This window comes from Strigops habroptila, chromosome 5 (assembly GCF_004027225.2).
Source record: "Strigops habroptila isolate Jane chromosome 5, bStrHab1.2.pri, whole genome shotgun sequence".
Lineage (NCBI taxonomy): Eukaryota > Metazoa > Chordata > Aves > Psittaciformes > Psittacidae > Strigops > Strigops habroptila.
Window position 1 is genome coordinate 78,091,141 of NC_044281.2, and position 18,950 is coordinate 78,110,090.

General features: G+C 41.1%; 1 protein-coding gene across 12 annotated transcripts in view; it reads left to right on the top strand.

Annotated features, from left to right (window-relative positions):
- Nucleotides 1-1,089: 1,089 nt before the first annotated feature.
- PLEKHA1 (pleckstrin homology domain containing A1) overlaps nucleotides 1,090-18,950 on the top strand; it is a 38,697-nt gene continuing 20,836 nt past the window's right edge. For 9 of the 12 annotated variants that reach the window (XR_003991485.1, XM_032919944.1, XM_030486718.1 and 6 more), the window contains exons 1-2: nucleotides 1,090-1,290; nucleotides 17,467-17,627. Coding sequence is in view for 11 of the 12 variants with exons in the window: in XM_032919944.1 (XP_032775835.1) it covers nucleotides 17,487-17,627 (141 nt within the window). In the remaining variant the exon portion in view is untranslated. Of the gene's footprint in view, nucleotides 1,638-17,466; nucleotides 17,628-18,950 lie in introns of those variants that run through there. The other 3 variants (XM_030486719.2, XM_030486717.1, XM_032919945.1) reach the window with 3 other exon arrangements.

Below are 18,950 nucleotides of genomic sequence, written 5' to 3' on the forward strand. Positions count from 1 at the left end.
TCTGTCAGAAATGTCAACTCAGGACCTAAGTGGGGGAAGGATGCGGTGCCGGCTACTGTTAATTGTGTTACATTAACTCCAGTACAACACTGTGAAGTGAAAATCATTAAAAAAAAGTATGAATAACTGTGAATGGAGCTCAGATTGAAAAGCTTCTGGCTCACACAGCTGTGGAGCTTGTGACCTCGCCAGGGTTTGATAGGAAAAAGTTGCCATGGGAATGGTGCGGCATTGTTTGCGGCTGACTTCGGCTTTCATTGTTGTGCCCTGATTACAGCTTTTGTTTCACTGTGAAGTACAGTTGTAAAACGCCAACTTGAAATAAAGATGTATTGACAGACAACGGCTGAGTTCAAATGATTTTTATATTTAGAGATATCACAGAATCAAGGAATGGTTTGGGTGGGAAGGGACCTTAAGATCATCCAGTTTCAACCCCCGGCCATGGGCAGGGACACCTTCCACTAGAGCAGGTTGCTCCAAGCCTCTGTGTCCAACCTGGCCTTGAACACTGCCAGGGATGGCATAGCCACAGATTCTCTGGGCATCCTGTGCCAGCGCCTCACTACCCATATCACTGCTTTAAGCTAGGGAAATACCAAGTATAAACTTAGTATATGCTTAGAAGAGAAGTTAACTTCTCATTAAAACTGGTTAAATATCATTACTGGAAGTTGTTGTTCGCCACTAGGAACACAGTGCCTGACGGCAAAAAGCTCTGAGGCAGCAGTTGCCAAGTCTTCTGTGATGGGAGAAGTGTAGGGGAAGAGCCTCCACTAGCCCCGGCTAGTTCCTTTCCTGGTTTACATTATTTTTAGCAGGAAAATGAATATTAAATTTTTATCAAATTTATTTTTAATAGTAAATTTTTATTAAATTTTATTAAGTTAAATTTAATACTGAATTTTTATTAAATTTAATATTAAAATCAAAGTAACTGCTTGTTCAAAGCTGGGGGGTGAGGGGAGCGGGGAGAGGCCATAGGACTACAACTCCCGTCAGGCATTGCGCCTCCTGAACTACATTTCCCAGAAGGCTCCGCGGCACCGCACAGCCCGGGGAGGCGGGGCCTGGGCGCATGCGCACGGTGGGGCGGGGCGGGGGCCTCGGCCGTGTCGCCGCGGTCGGTGGCGGCGGCGGCGAAGTTTGTTCGGAGGGAGCAGGGGCGGGCGGAGAAAGGGCCGAGCCGGGTTCAGCCGAACCGAGCCGGGCCGGGAGCGCGGCAGGAGCCGGCGGGTCCCCGCGGGCCCGGCTCTCCTCACGGGGGCTCCCGGACTGCCCTGGACTCCAGTAAGTGTCCGGGCCCGGGGCGGCGGCGGCGCTGAGGGGGGGCTGAGGCGGCGGCCCGGGGGCCTGAGGCGGCCCGGCCGGGCAGTGTGGGTTGATGCGCTTCCTTCCCCGCCGCCTGGTGTTTGAGCGGGCAGGGCACTGTCCCGTTCCCTCGACGCCTCTGCCTTTGTGTAGCTCGTCGGACGTAACCGCTTCGTGCTCTTCCCTTCTCCCGCTCCTTCTTCCTTTTCGTTTTCCTTCGACGCCGCCGCCGCCTTGGCGTGGGGGCTTCACCTCGGGGCAGTGTATAGGAGGCCGTGGCATAATTGCCCTGGTAATGCAATCCGAGCTCTGTCACATCCCCAGAGGTAAGAGGATGATCTCATTACCCCTAATAAATATATCTATTATTTTCTTCTCCTCTCTTCTTCTCAACTTCGGTCTTTGAGCATGATGGGAAGGAGCGATCTTATCTGGGCAGAGCCCTGCAGTGATGGTGCCTGGGAGGGTGTGGGCTCTCCGAGCACCCTGCCTGCCAGGCCGGGGCTCTGTCGTTTGGTATTGAAATCTCAAGCTGCAGCTTTGGGGAGAGCTGAGTGTGACAGGGACAGCTAACATTTAGCGTTGCTAGTGTGTTTTTAGCTTTCAAAGGCGCTGGTTCTGAAGAGGGCTGCTTTGGAAAGCTGTTGCCCGTGCTGTCGGTGCAAGCCTGTGCCTCAGAGTTGTGTTCCAGCTGAATTGTTACGTGCACTGGCTGTTTGCTGAAACAAAGTGTCTTTAAATGGATAACTTGACTCTAAATGAATGTTAAACTGTAACTGATGTTGTCATATTTGCAGTTTTTAGCACGTCTAAAATTCCAGATAGGTATTTGACATGATACTAACTTAATACGTACTTATATACTGTATATATTGTGCAGTTCCTTTAGGTGTAACTAATGCATAACCTTCTTAAAAGGCATTGTATTATTGCATAAAGTGTTTGCAAAATAACATCAGGAGGGCAGCAGTTTCTCTGTGGGGAATAGGCTCCTGTTTTGAAGTCTCATTTTCACTAATCACTGTTACTATGTTAGTTTATAAACAAGCAAATAGAATAGTTTGTCTTTAAGTGGGGAAACAGTTATTAATTTGTTAGGCTGAGCATGATGATTTAGGCGTGAGCAAAGTAGTGTTGCTTATCTGAGTAAAGCTGAGAGGGAGAATTACTTCTTCTTTTTTAGATTCTTAAAAGCTGGATCTCTCCATGCTTCACCTTCTTACAAAAGCGCAATACTTTTACAGAGACATCCCTGTGTATAGTAAGCTGAATAGCATCAGCTCTTTTGTTGCCTTCTGGCAAATTGCTTACTTTACTAAAAGAGGCCATAATGTCTGTAAAGATACATTTTCTGTTCTCTTCCCATTCTCCAATCCCATATATGACGTTGGAAGGCAGAGCCATGGTTGATCGCACAGCTTGGGCCTAGGAGGAACCAGGAATAGCTTCTCACTGTTGAATCCAGCAGAGTTTGGGTTTTTGGTTTGATTTGTCCACTTCCTTCTTATATTTGGGCTGTGTTCATTATGATGCAGCACAAACACAGTCTTTACTGAAATGGAACTGTGCATGGCAACATTGGCTGGTTGATCTATCATGACTTATTCTCTCTTAATGGATTTACTATACTGTGTTTTTAAGGATGCAGTTTTTAAATACTTCTGGTTTAAAATTACTTACATGAAGTATGATGAAGTCTTGTATCAGCTTCTTTCACAACTGGGTTGCAGGTGCAACTTTAAAGTAAATTCAGTAGTCCTTGAGAAGGTCTATACATCCACTTCTGCATAGGGAAACTTCTTTCAAGCTTTATCACTTGTTCTTACGAGGCTCCACGTTGGGTACATTCACAGGACACTTGCTGTATTCTAGTAAGTCTTAACAGTGGGTTTGGAACAATGGACTTGCCTTTTAGGTCCCTTCAGTCTTGTCTCCTATTTCTTGTTCTTACTAGAGAGCATCACAGAAGTAACAATACATAAAACTGTTGGGTATGTAAAGCAGAGAAGTGTAGCAGAGCTGTTTTCCTGTTTGTCACATGAGTAAGTGTTAAAAGTGGGCTGAAATCTCTCATGGTAGAGAGAGATTCTCAGCCTGGTTGATATTTGGAGGAGAGCCTTTTCATTCAGGAATGCATAAGCGCTGATGCTGCAGAAAGTGATAATTCAAGAGATAATACACGGGGGATTTGTGTATCATAGATTTCACTGAACGCTAAACTGGGAGACAGCAGTAAAGTAAAACTTTGTGTGACCCTCTTGTGTTATTTTTGCAGTTATTAAACGTTTGTTATTTCATTTTGTTAGTGTAGAAAATTTGAGGTTAGTAAATTATTTTCCTAAGCTATTTCTGTGTCTTGTAACTATAGTTGACTTTATGTTTCTCTGTTTAGCTGTGCATTTCAAGGGCAGAAATAAAGATGCACAGTAGGTCACTGACAGGTATATTGCAGTGTTTAAATGTTTCAGAGGAGCAGAGGTTTTCATATAAAATAGAAAACAGACAAATAACAACCAGTGATTGAAGCATCTTAATGCTTCCCTCGTACTCTCTCCCGTGTTTATTCTTCCCCGGGAGTAGTAAGTGAGTGACAGGAGACAGACAGACACGTGGGGAATAAGGAAGGCACGTACATGAGGGAGAGATCTGAATGCAGGAAAAGACCTTGGCTTTTCCAGGTAGCTGTGGCTGATTTCAGAAGACAAGGGAGCTATAACAGCAGAAATAATAAAGGTTGACTGGATGTCAGAGAGTTAGTTTAGAAGAGAGGAAGTGCAAAAGTCAGTTTTTATTGACTGTAACAGATTAGAAAGAACTTGAGGACATTACTGAAATGTGAACAGATCTCCACTTGTAATGCAGCCTCCAGTGTGGTGTTGGACATGGCCCAAACTGCCAGGCCTGCAAAATTCTTAATCTATTTTAGTAGATTTAGAATTCCGTCAATGTCTTTATTACGAAATGTTTCTGGTTATTTAAGCTGACAGTTATCATAGTAAATGTAGTTCCTTCAGAATGCAGTAAGCCAGCAGAACTGGGGAGTGAGTGTGTATATTAAAGTGAGAAGTTTCCTTCTATGCTGTGGTGTGTGCTTTCTCATATCCATCAGTGTTTGTCTGAACAGTGGGATACAAGAGCAAGTATCTTTCTTGCAAGATTTTCTTTCCCCCATGATAATTATGAACAATAGAAACATTCTTAGAAAATACTTAACGGGGTTTGGAGCCAAATGAACCTTTGTACATTGCAGTGCATAATTGTGTGAAAATACAGGATAGTGACTTACCTCAGTGCCAAAACATGGGAATGTAGGTAACTGGCTTTAGCAAAAAACACTTTTAAGAGGTGGAGTCAGTGCTGTAGATGTCACCAGGAAACAAACAATACAAGAAATACAGTCAGTACATGTATTCTTTTGGTTTTGAGCCTAAATGGAACAAGACGTGGCTGGAAGCATTGCTCTCAATGCTTTGTAACATTACATAAGAAACATAAATATCAAAACTCTAGAGTGCTTCTCTGCCATCCAGAAATAATGTAGCTGCTTGAAAATAAGTTGCCTGCTGAAGAGGTCAGCGTATGGCTCAAGTTCAGGTTTTGAAGTTCCACTTTGATGCAGAGAATGACTGAAATGAATTGGAACGGGAGATATGGCTGAGCTGTTTGAAAATTTGTCCTACTCTTACACTGATCTCTCAAATTGGCACTTTGAAAATTTATAGGTTTAAGGTCATCTTGATCCATGCTGTAGCCTAACTTTGACAAACACTGGTATGTATTCATATATGGCTCAATTCTATAAATAACACTTTCCTCAGCACTACGTAAAGCAGCAGGGTTTTGTTGCTGTTGAGGAAGGAAGCTTGGTTCATTGTCTTTGCACTAAGCAGCATTTTCTCCCTCCAGGGACTTGCAGAAGCCTCTAGAATGTGTAGGTGTTTCTTTAATCTTGGAGAAGGAACTTATTAAGCTTTCTGGTGCAGAACTGTATGAGCCACTTACTTTTAACAGATGTTATCTGCACGAGCAGGGAGTTGCAGGGCTGGTAGACATTTGTGGCATTCACCAGTTTAAACAGTTTTCAGGTTTGAACATATGCCTTTGCCTTGAAAATCTGAATAGTTTCAAGTATTTTATGTAGAAGAAAGGTGGTTCGATGGTGAGTTTGCTGCTCTGGGACTTGGGAAACAGGTTCAGCTCACTGTGTTGCCAAAAGCTTCCTGTGTGGCCTGGGACAAGCTGCTTCTCTGTCCCTCTGTTCTCATACTGAAACTGCAGAGCAGTAGCAGCTCTCTGCATCACACAAGTGTGACAGGGGTCTGTCAGTCAGGTTTTGATGTGTTCAGGTGCTGTAGTAACATGGGACATACAGCTCCATTGTGCTAGGAGGGAGAGGCTGAAGAGACTGCCCAAGGTAAAAGCCAGGGGAAGCTCCACACAGGAAGAGGAGTATCAAAAAAATAAACAGGGGAAAAAAGCTTTGACTGGAAATTTCATGGATCAGTTAAAATCAGAGATAGCAAATCCTTAAAACTTTTTGGTGCACTGCATTGCTTTGTTTGTTTAACAGAGGGTAAAAACAGGGCTTAAATACCTGAATGAACCAGGCAAATCTTTTCTATTATGATTCTGCCACACAGGAAACAATAGCAAAGCTGTCTCTGTTCCTCTGTTGACTGTTCTCTTCTTTGGAAACTGCTTTTAATTCCATTAAAAGCTAATTCCATACCAGCTAACCATTACATCAGTTTTGTTCATTTGTTCTTCTGGCATGATAGGCAGAATCTCTTCAACTCGGTCTGACTTGTTGACTTTTCATGTGAAAGAGGTTGAGAAGAGGCAACATCTCTACCTCCCCACTCCCCCAAGGGGGAAAAGAATTTGCAGCCACATCTAAAGAGTGGTGTCATTAGTAACTTTATAGAGTTAAAAGTATTTTGGATTTAAAAATCCTTCTGTTGGAAATATAAAATGGTGTTGTCATTGCTATAAACTGAAAACTAAACCTGAGACGAGACAGCAATTATCAAGCTTTGCAAATATGTTTTCATTGTTGAGAGTCAACGCTCCCAGAACAGTCTCTGTCTACTGACAGATAGCTGATAAATTCATTAGTTTAATATGAAATTGTTTTGATCTGTGTGCTCTCCATGGGTGCTTTGGTACCCACCACATTTACATCCCATGTCCAAGAAAATGTTTGAGCTTGTTCAGACTAGTGACTTAATTAAGTGTTCTGCTGTTAAGCACTAGAACAGTTACATGGCAGGTTTGTTCTAAGAGAAAGCAGCTCTCTTAAACTGCACTTCAAAAGATGTTGTTAAATATATTGGTTAACTCCTTAGGGAGGTGCATAACAACAAATGGGAACTTAGGCTATACTAATAATTCATCTGGTGAATTATTTCTACAGCTAGTAACTCACTGCCTGGCTGCACTAGTGCTGCGAAGTGAGGGAGCAGTGCTACATGGAGACCTCAGAGCAGCTTCCAGTATCTGAAGGGGCTTACAAGGATGCTGAAGAGGGACTCTTCATCAGGCACTCTAGGAATAGGACAAGGGGTGATGGGTTCAAACTGAAACAGGGGAAGTTCAGGTTGGATATCAGGAAGAAGTTCTTTACTGTGAGGGTGGTGAGGCACTGGCACAGGGTGCCCAAAGAAGTGGTAAATGCTCCATCCCTGGCAGTGGTCAAGGTCAGGTTGGACAGAGCCTTGGGCAACATGATGTAGTGTGAGGTGTCCCTGCCCATGGCAGGGGGTTGGAACTGGAAGATCTTCAGCTCCTTTCCAACCCAAACCATTCTAGATTCTGTGTTCTTGCTTCAGAAGTGTTCCTCCTTATTCAGAACTTCAGGATTTGGTCATATTTATTTTTCCTCATTAACCTTTTTTCCTCCTTAAATTCACTGGAGGTGCTGTAGTTTATTTATACTGCCTTGCCATGATGTTCAGGTGGAAGAACAGGCTTTCTTAGGGAGCTCCATTTGTTCCCTTCTTGGGGGAAGGCTGCAGTACAGTATGTTGAAAGCCACTCTGTTGCATACTCCTGCTAAGTTCAGGATTTCCAGGCATGTTGTTACACATACACAAGACTTGTGATTCTGGTGGAGTGTTTCCGCCTCGCTGTGTATAGGTCAGGCAGCAATCCTGCCGAGCGCCAGGAGCCTGATGACTTCCTGCTAGTATTGCGATTACTCTGTAGATGGAGCATTGTTATTCTCTATAGTCATTGTAATTTATGTTGTGAGAAACACCAGTGTCCGTGCAGGACAACAGCTATGCAGTAAACTGGTATTTATGTCATTGCACAAATAAGAAAGGTAAAGAAGGTGTTCAGCAACTAGACATGGGCTGTACCTGACATGAGGACAATTCCCTGTGCTCACAGCTTGCTTCCAGGGAGGAAGACTGCTGGAAATTAATTGTATCAGAAGTTATAGTGAAGTATGTGCTTCAAGTGTGTGCTGGCACCACATTTCAAAACCTATCATTGCAGATAAGCTTTTATGTTATGGAGTTTCTCTCTGTGTCAGGTGAGACTTTTATTAAAAATACCAGAGTGGGATTTTATTTTCTTAATTTAAGGAGTATAAAAAAGCAGGGGGGGTGAAGGTAATGACCTGAAAAGCTTGCCATTTGCTGGGAGCTTGATTTTCTTCTCCCACCATGGTAAGCAGGAGCTGGCACGTGTTTTGTAAATGAGTGTTGGTTCACGTACATGAGACAGACAAAGACTTATTCTTCCTAAAGAACTTTCATTAAACTTGTGCTCACTAAAGAGCTCTGAGATTAGTTCTAATCACTTTGAATCCTGCTATGGTTGATAAGTAAGTTAGATTCTGGAGGAGGTATCTGGTCTTTGCAGTAGTGGGAATTCTGGCTGGCATAGTGGCTTATGCAATGAACTGAACATGGTCTGTGTTGTAAAGTCCCACGGTATTAAAGTAACAGTGAGGTGAAATCTTAATGGCAATAATTTTTCCTTCCCAAAGTATTAATGTAGATGAACCATTGAATAGTTTTATTCTACATTGAATTTGCTAAGCTAGATCTGTAAAATCAAATTTGATACTCACTTACTTTGTGTGCTTTGATTTCATTAAATCCTTATACATTCTTTAAAAAGGTCAAACCAGGTATTCATCTGATAGTGTTCTTTTCATTAGTTGATACTTTAAGTGAAGTAAAAAGTCAGTTATTTACAGGCCTTGATAGACTCCACGGTTTGGTTAGGAGTGTTTAAAATACATGCTTGCTTGCTTTGTTCTGAGCTCACTGCAGACCAAGTTGCTAAATGTTGTCTTAAACTTGTGTTCAGGTGGCCGGTAATATTCTGTGCTACTAGTAGACATGTGTGATGTAAAATCACCGTAGAATGGTTTGGGTTGGGAAGGACCTTAAGACCATCCAGTTCCAACCCCTGCCACGGGCAGGGACACCTTCCACTAGAGCAGGTTGCTCCAAGCCCCTGTGTCCAACCTGGCCTTGAACACTGCCAGGGATGGGGCAGCCACAGCTTCTCTGGGCACCCTGTGCCAGCGCCTCAGCACCCTCACAGGGAAGAACTTCTTCCTTTAAATTCTTCTTTAAATTCTGGCATTTAAATTTGGAACTTGCCTTTGGATCTGTATGTAAAAGGTGATCTTTTACTACTGCAACACTCTCTAAGTTTCCCTCTGCTTGGCTTCTACCCAATGTTTTCAGGAGAATGTTTTGGTGCTACTGAGGCAGATGATTTTTATTTTTTTAACAGTACTTTCAATACGAATTGAGCACACTCTTATGCACATGCTGCTATTCCTTTAACAACGTAAGAGTACTCTGTGAAAACTGAAGAAGATATTTTGAACCTGCGAATTTCCTAACCAGCTGCCCTCTTCATTTTTTGCATACTTCACAGGACGAAGGTCTGTGTTTGTTTGTGCTGGTGTCTGTAGCCAGGATTTGGAGTGAGAATCAGCAACATTAGCTCAAAAAATGACAAACTTATTCTTTAACAAGCCTCTTTTTGTATTGAACTTTTTCTTAAGTCAAACAAGCTTCATCGGGAGTTGTAGATTTAGGGAGATAATCTTTGGGCTTCAAATTCCTTGCAATGATTTTGAAACTCTTGGCCTCTCACATTTGAAGACAAGTTTGGGTTGAATTTGAACTAGCTGGCACTGTGTGGGATGAGTTCTCAGGGTGGTTGGCCCAGATGAAGCAGTTACCAGCAACTGAAATGAAACAGGTTTTTTTACTAATGAGTAACTAGGAATACTAATCCTAATAAGTAATGTGCTTATGCCCTGCTTAATTTTTAATTTGCTTTAGTTGTCATAAATGGAATAATTCTATAGACTAATGCATGTAAGCATTTTCAAGTACAAGGATCTAATTTGTCATATTTGGAGTTTTACTTACAGCACTTCTTTAAAAGGCTCATAATAGCATTAGAAATAATTGTAACTAATAATCAACTCTGAACCTGCATTATTAAGCATTTTAACCAGTGTAACTGAAATTAATAAGCTTTTAAAAGTTGGGTTTGAGGATTGTATGAGATAAGTCGAAGTGAATTAGCATAACTGTATTTTGCTTTCCTCATCTCTGGTTAGATCTCATTTTGAGTAACTTTGTATTACCTAAATTTAATACGAAGTGATGAAAACTGTACTTCTGACTGTTGTAAAAACTTTGCTTTGTTGAACATATTCTTTTACTGTCTTTTAACTTTGTTATTTTACTTTATTGCTTTCTAGGCTAGAGTCATCACTCGTAAGTTATTAATAGATACATTTCAAGAGTGTCTTTTATAATGGCCTCAGTGCACAGGAGGCTTCCTTTGATTTGCATTAGCTCAGTGAATTTAGAGAGACAGTTACAATACTGGTTTATCCAGGCAAAAAACATTAATAGGTGAGGGTTTTGTTATGGCTTTTTTAAGAGATCAGTGATAGAGAGGAATTTTGCACCCTGTGCAGTGTATTTCCTTGTTTCACCATATCTCAAAGCCTTTGGCTGCTATTGCAAATACCTAAAAATGGAGGGAAATAGTTAAATTAAGAGCATGAAATGTCACTTACAGAAATTCCTGCAGAAGTTTTTGAGGAAGTACCAGTCTGTTTCACTGTGAAACCTATAGATCAGTATTTGAAATGGGCCAGTGGCTGATGGATTTGGGCAACTTCAGAACATTTTCCTTTGAACTCCAATCTTCCCCTAAAACATGCCGATATTTTTACCTGGACAAAGGTAACTTTACTGCAGTTTAGTCTAAGGATGAAGGGGTTGTGTGTGCATTTGATGTCATTGTCTGTGGTGAGCGACTGTGGTTCTCTGAGCAGTGTCTGGGGTTTGGAGGCTGTTCAAAACCTTAACTGCCAGTGCAGTAGGGAAGGAGGTGGTGGTCTGTGTTCGTGCATCCTCTGTGCGTGTTAACTTCATCTCAGTTGTTGCTCACTTCAGTTTGAGCCAAGTGTTTCTCATTGGCATACCAAGGGTCTTGAGTGTTGCAGGTTTTACTGGATTCAGCATGTATTGATGTATCAGCTGTATGATTTGATTCATTTCTGTTGTAAAATGTATATATTAATAAATGTTGGTTACATGTGCATGGTGAAAGCGCCTGGGATTAATGCTGTGGAATTTAAGTAGTAGATAATATGGAATGTTGCTGCCCCATCCCTGGCAGTGTTCAGGACCAGCCTGGATGGGGCTTGGAGCAACCTGCTCTAGTGGAAGGTGTCCCTGCCCATGGCAGAGGGTTGGAACTGGATGAGCTTTAAGGTCCTTTCCAACCCAAATCGTTTTGTGATTCATATGATTCTATGAATAAAATTAGTCTTTTGACTTGATGAAGCACACTGAAAAAAGGGGGAATAGTTGGTTTACCCTGATTTAACAAGTCTTTCAGGAAAACAGCAGATCAGGTGCGTTTTGAGGACAAGATGATGTCTTACTCAGACTTAAGTGCAAGACAAGGCTGCTGGTTTGTTAGATGATTTATCAGTGCAAATGATGATTCTTTTAGGTTGTGGCCTGGCTGGAGGTTGGATCAAGTACTGGAACAGGGATGCATTGTTCGATGTGCCCCATAGTTTGGTCAGGGATAGGAGAGGTCAGTGCTACTGGTGCTTATTTTATGTTTTTTGAATTTTGAAGGTTAACTTCTTATGCTTAGGAATTCTCTTCCAGGTGAATGAATACTGGCCTTTTGCAGCTGCTTTTTTCCTCCTTGACCACTTTGGAATCTAAATTTAGAGAGCAGCATATCCTGGAGACTTTTAGTTCTCATTTGTAGATGAAACATTTCTAATAGTTTCATATACTTCAAGCAAATCAAAGCCATGTCTTCTCTGTTTAACAGAAGCATACAATGCCTGTTGTGCCCTCCAGAACAAAAATGATTCAGTGAAGGATCTTTGAGTAATTTTTAAACAGTCAATCCTAAATTATCCTCGGTTGTCATCAGGAATGCACCCAAGTCATCTCTCCAGCTCCTGGATTAGTGTTTTTCTGTCATGTTTTGGGTACTTAGCAAATTGTGGCTTTAAGGGGTTTGTGAAAGATGAGCAGAGATGTTGTCTCTCAGTTTAAATTATCTATACAGTGTTCTGCCTCTACTGGAAAGGTTTCAAGGGGCTGAAAATAAAGGAGTTTGAACAACTGTCTTGGAAGATTTGTATGACTTGTTTTCAGAGGCTATTCTGAGCTGCTTGTCTCAGGGTTGGGTTTTTTCCCTTCCCTCTTCGTTGTCCTGAATGTATGCAAGAAGAAAGCTTTCATTGCTGTGCTCTTCAGGATATCAGCAGGACAGTCTGAACTCATCCCTTACCCTTGGGAGTCAGTAAATGGAGTAAATGGCCAGTAAAAGAGATGACCAACTGGAGAGTAGCTGATTTACAGCAGGAAGCTGATAGTAATTGCTTAGGCAAAAGCCAAGAGCACTCGATAATGAAGCTGTCCCTGGAAGTGCAGGAAAGCCTGGGGATTGCTGGGATGCTGCTTGCCTTCCCTTTGCGGCGATGGAGCTAGTGTCAATAGCAAAGCTTAAAAAGGGGGTGGGGAGGAGGGATGGGAATGACTCATGGCATCATTTTATATTTATCAAGTCGTCGTTTTATGAATGCTGTTCATCATTTAGAGAGATGACTAAGTAGGTAATGTATGTTTCTTAATCTTCTTAGCTCATAGAAAAGGAACCTCAAAGTCACCTCCTGTGGTAGGTTAAATCCAAAGTTCAAAATGTCCATACACTAATAAAGCAGGAAGTAGAATTGGTACTCTAAAGAAATAATAATGATGATAAAATCATACCCAAAGCTTGGGGAAAGCAAGTGTAAAATAAAGCTAAAAGGTATTAAGGAGCAGTGCTCATCTTGCTGTAATGCTTAAGCTTTCGGGTGGGTAGTGCAAAGCCTATTGCATGGTCTTTTATTTGTATGAAGTTCCACTTTCTTTAGCAAGCTGGTGATCCATGGTTTATGCTCACTTGTGGGAATTCATAGAATCATAGAACAGTTAGGGTTGGAAAGCAGCTTAATATCATCTAGTTCCAATCCCCTGCCATGGGCAGGGACACCTCACACTAGACCATGTTGCCCAAGGCTCTGTCCAACCTGGCCTTGAACACTGCCAGGGATGGAGCATTTATTGCTGGGCAGCCTGTTCCAGTGCCTCACCACCCTCACAGTAAAGAACTTCTTCCTTATATCTAACCTGAACTTCCCCTGTTTAAACTTGAACCCATCACCCCTTGTCCTATTGCTATGGTCCCTGATGAAGAGTCCCTCTCCAGCATCCTTGCAGCCCCCAGTTGAGCCTTAGCTGTCAAAGGAGAGATTGGGCCATAGAAACGTTACCCTGCTTGCCACTTAATAGCCTTGTATAGACTTTGTACTTGAAGATACAGAGGCTGCAATCAGTCTGTGAAGGAGGTGAACTCAAGAACAGGTGCTGGTGTGAAACTAAAAATAGAAGTTCATGTAGGAGAGCTGAAGCAGTGTGTTATAAATGGTGAAAGCGAGATGCTTGTGTGCCTCTGCAGGTTCTGCTTGTGCAGTCATGCATTCACAGCGAGAGACAGGGAAAAGGTGAACTGTGGGGTTTATTTAGAGTGGTGCCCAGGAGGCCAGGCAGCCTTCAGTTTGTGATAGAAATGTTGGAGAATGTTTTCTCAGAGGAAAAGAGGGGGAAATCTGAGAGAAGCTGGGCTGGTAAGGTATGTACCTAGTTAAATTAGTGTATTGCTGCTGGAAAGAGGGAGGTAAGGCCTCAAAAATAAGGGAGACCTGTTTGGATTAGAGCACAGCTCTCCAAAAAGGGATTTTAAGGAGCTGAGAGTTTTCTGGATTCTTACATAGGAATGTTGACACACACAATATTTTAGCTTCTGGTGGATTATGGTGAGAATCAAGAAGAAATGAGCCACAGGGATGTTTTTTGTGAAGCAGCACAATGTCATTGACTCACATGTCCTCCCTCCCCTGCACCCTGGGGAGAGAAGGCAAAATAAAATGAAATTGTATGTGATCTGTTACAGGTTTGATGCCTTCAGCTTTTCTCTCTAAGAAATCATGATCTTTTAATAATATTTGATTTAAAAGTGGGCAGAAGAGTTACTACACTGTTCTGTGCTGCAGAAAATAACTACTTGTGCATGTGGTAAGAGCTGTAAAACATCCACAGACTTGGAGATTTCAGTTTTATAACCACCTGAAATAATAATTCCATTAAAAATAAATCTGCGTAAGACAGGATCTGTATCCTGAAGACCCTTTCAAGTGAGTTGTTAGGCTGCTGCTGTTCCAGCCACATTGCCAACACTGAGGAATTAACGTTGGAGTTCTGCAATTCCTGTTGTGAATCTTTAGAAGTAATGTGGTAATTCCATCGTTGCTGCTTTTTTGGTCTGTCTGGGGTTGCCAGGAAGGGCATTCATTGTAGTGGTGGTTTTGTCATGGGTGTTCAGTTGCTTTAGGAACTGGAAGAAAGGCTCAAATTGATTTGTTTTATATGTGCACTACGACTTGTGGTTGGTTATTGAATGCTGAATGGAATTGGTATTAATTTACAGTGGAATCTTGCCAAAGTGTGATATGGTGGAAGCAGACTTTTAGAATTGGAAAACAATTGTAGGATTTTGTTTGATTTCAATTTCATAATAAAGTTACAGGATTTTATCTCTTATTCTTCAAGAGCATCAGTCCGGTAGAGGTCAGTAATCCCATGGGGAATTTCAAACTAATCTGAAGAAAACAGCATTATACAACTGAAATTTTTCAATTCATGATAGTTTATCCTGTATTTTCATCAGAGGACAAAGGAACTGCAAGTACAAATGCAAATGTTTTGTAGGCTAGAAATTATTTCTATTGAAACAGAAAATCTGTATGAATTTAGGGGTGTTTTTTCTATGAAAACTGATTTATTGCCAAAGAAGAGAAAGCATCTTTATTTTGTCTTTTGCCCTGGAAAAGGAAATTAAACTACTGGAGTAGTTCAACTTCAGCTAAGTATACGCTTAAAATGGAGCATTAGGAGTATCCTCCTTTCATTTTCTTAAAAGGTTTTTTGAAACATAGATTCTGCTATAGGGGAAGAGCTCTTTGAAAGTTCAGTTGCTTTTCTTCAAGAATTCTTAAATCAATTTGTGTCTTGTTTCAAACCCAAGTTTTCCTCATTTCATTTTCTTCACATCTGCAGACAACACAGCTTGAGCCTGCTCGGACAGGAAACCAGCCACCAATATTGGCTTTTTTTAGACACAAGGCTTTTCTGGGCTTCAGAATCTGTTGATATTAAGCTGAAATGGTGTCCTGGCAGGGCTGTATATCTGGTTGAGGGACCACCGGGCACAGCTTAGGACAACACTGGTAGGTGACAATTTTTATAGTCATTTAAATGAAAGCAATGTGGGATGCCGAGTTCTGCCAGCTTAGAGGTATCATTTAGAGAACAGCTACCCTTAAGCTTGCCCCTAGCTATGGATGTGCTTGTAGTGAGATGTTGCTTCAGTGTGAAGTGATCCCAAGAGCCAGCATGTGAATTACTGATGAATGTTCATTACAATTATGCCATTGTCTTAAGAGTGCTCAAGTGTTTGGGTTTGCTGTTACTCATAACTTGGTTACAGAACTTGGCTTAGATCTGCAATGTTTAAATTGTGAGGAACATACTAGTAATATTTAGATTAGCTTGGTGAATTTTGTTACTTTATTGAAGAACAAACCTTTGCCTTTGAAGATTTAAACCTAAATGCAGACCTTGAATATGGAGATAGACCTTTTGGAGACAGAAAGAAAAACAAAGCAGTGAGGCACTTAATGGAGTGGCTAAACACAACTAATGTCCTTGTAGCTATATAGAAAATGTCTTGCATCTCAAAACAAAGTGTGTTAACTTTGTTATAAACAAAAATGCATTTAACTCCAAAATTTAACAGCTTATGTTAAAAACCACCCAAACCACTAATATTTTTAGTAGTCTGGCATCACCATGATATTACAATCTCTTCTACTACAGAATTGAGCTTGGTAGATCTTGTCCCTGATGCAAAATTTAATGTATCAGACTTGAGTTTGCACCAAAGGGTTAGTTTGGTGTTGGGTACAAAAAAAGCTTGGTTATTTTACAGATTGAGTTAAGTGACTTAAAATTGTCCACTATGGTATCAAAATCATAATAATAGATATAAAGAAAAATGTTTCTCAAAGTGTTACAGCAAAATTTGACTGGTATTCTAAATAGTCATATAAAATAACAGCTGTAAATACAAGCATATATCTACATGTTTGTGTATCTGATCCCCCAAAATAAATGTATGCTTATCTGCATACCTGATTCCCCCAACCACTTTAGAAGCCATATATCGTGTTTTACTGTGGTATATCAATAGCTACAGATAGTTATCAGGTGTCTGCCTCGTGTGTGTGTATATAACTATACTGAAATCAAATAACTTTAAGGAAATAGTAAAGGTAGACAATTTTAAGGAATAGTAAAGAGAAACTTCCATGTTACACAGTGAAAGCTGGAAGCTGTTATGAAAAGTGTGAAGTTCTTAAACCTTCTATGGCTCATGTTTAATATTTTTTGACCTGTAGTATTTCTGAGTTATGTACTATATTTCTGAGGTTTGTAACAGCACGGAAAGAAGACTGAATTGTTTCTTCCCTGCTCTGAGAAAGATTGGCACCGACCTGATTTTTATCATATTTAAATGTTGGGTTATTGCCATTTTTAGCTGAGTATGCAAATTTCTCTTTGGTCTTACATGGCTCTGAAGGTAAAATGACTGTCCTGTAAAATAAAAGGAAGCAAGAAACCATGATGCAATAGCCTGCAGCAAGACAGAGCCATAAAAGGTGAAGCAGGCGAAATGGGAGAAGGTGGTCAGTAGGATAGATTTGTAGCTCTGATTTTTTTTAAAGCAAAACAACGAAAAAGGCAAACCTCCTCCCACCAAACCCCAAAATAAGCCCAAAACCAAGCATACAACCCTCAAACTTAGTACCACGTGGATATGGAGGAGTTCAGTTTTGAGCTAGCAAATGCCTTCACATCTTTGCTGCTGCATGTACAACTTCATTTTGATTATTATTTAATATGTGAGGATGAAAAGATGGCTGTTCTTAGACATTTTTAGACATGAAGTTCTTTTAGTAGGAGACATGTAAGTTAGTAAGAAAAATGTGAGCAGTGTTTCTAAAAGCCTTTTTGTTGAATTTGCCTAAGCAAAATATGAGAAATCAATGTTGGACACAGTAGAGCTGCTGACAAAGATCTTTTCTTGACCATGAAAGGCAGTGTGGAAGAAGGAAGTGTAAACCTAGCGTTAGCTCAACTTTGTGCAAGTTGTGGAGGAGAATCTTTGATTACTCTGTAGTGATCTTGTAGAAGCTAGTCTTGATGCTTATCTACTATTTACCACTTGTCTCTTTGCACTTAGGGTATTAGATATCCTTATTATATGCTTCAAAGAAGTAGGAAAGACCTATCTAAAAACTCAGTGGTGGTAGTGGGGGGGAACGGCTATGCTTCACTTACTCTTCTGTAGAAGCTTCTTTAAGCTATGAGTTGAAACTGCTCAAAATGTCGTGGGTAGGCATAGAACAAGCTTAAAATTAGTAAGGAGGAACTTTGCTTGACTTCTATGCTTTTTGTTCTGCAGTGTGATGTCCAGGGTCAGAAATGCCTTATGTGGATCGTCAGAATCGCATCTGTGGATTCCTGGATATTGAAGAAAATGAGAATAGTGGGAAGTTTCTGCGGCGGTACTTCATTCTGGACACACGAGAAGACAGTCTGGTGTGGTACATGGATAACCCACAGGTGAGAGATTCTTGGCAGCTTTTTGGCTCTATCAATTACCACATTTTCAGATTAACAAATTTACTTAAGTTTGAACCCCAACTTAACAGTAAAAGAGTAACAGCAGCTTGAACATCAGTGAATTACCTCCCATACGAAGACAGGCTGAGAAAGTTGGGGTTGTTCAGCCTGGAGAACAGAAGCTGCATGGATACCTCAGAGCAGCTTCCAGTATCTGAAGGGGGCCTATAAAGGTGCTGGAGAGGGACTCTTCATCAGGGACTGTAGCAATAGGACAAGGGGGAATGGGTTCAAAGTGAAACAGGGGAAGTTTAGGTTAGATATAAGGAAGCTCTTTCCTGTGAGGGTGGTGAGGCACAGGAGTAGGTTGCCCAGAGAAATGTAAATGCCACTTCATCCCTGGCAATGTTCAAGGCCAGGCTGGACAGAGCCTTGGGCAACATGATGTAGTGTGAGGTGTCCCTGCCCATGGCAGGGGGTTGGAAATAGATGATCTTAAGGTCCTTTCCAACCCAAACTATTCTGTGATTCTATGAACATGAGTGAATTCCCGATACATGGAATCTAAATATTGACAGGAGATTTAGCGATGAGGCAGGAATCTGAATTTGATCCCATGCAGAAATCAGTCAGTAGTTTTGAATCATGATATACTATTTTTTATATTAAGTGCCTTGAGTGCTCATTACAGGTTCTCTCAGGCACTAGTTAGTGCTGTATGATACAACCAGACCACATACTTATTTCACTACACATACCTTGTAATTCACCTGTAACCTTTTGTGAACCTATGTAGTTTTCCTTAGTGATGCAGTTTCAATACAGCATGAACAATACAAGAATGAGGAAAGCTTGTATCCATCATGATGAAGAGCATCTTTTATGTAAAAGCTACTTTTACAATGTACATGCATCAGTGTGTTTTCTAGCACAGGGGAGAACAGATAATTGCTTAAGGTCTGGGTACAGAGAGAGTGAAAGCACAGGATCTGGGTCAGTCTGCCAGGAGAATACTCATGTACCATTCTGCTGGGAAGACCAGAGTTAAAACGCAGTAGAAATCTACTGTTCAGAGGAACCAACAGCAAAAAGAGATGTTTAAATAGTGCACAGCCCCATGAATGTGACTTGTGACTGAAGCTGTTACTGAGAGCAGCTCTTACTGAAGAGACAAAAAAAAAGAATTTCTGGAAAGAAGAGATCAAACACTGAGATCAAACGTTTGATCTCAGTGAATGAGACAAAGCAATTCTTTTCTTCAGTTTCTCCTGTGATCTAACCAGGGCATGTGGGCAAAAACTTGAAATGCTGTAGAAATCGAAA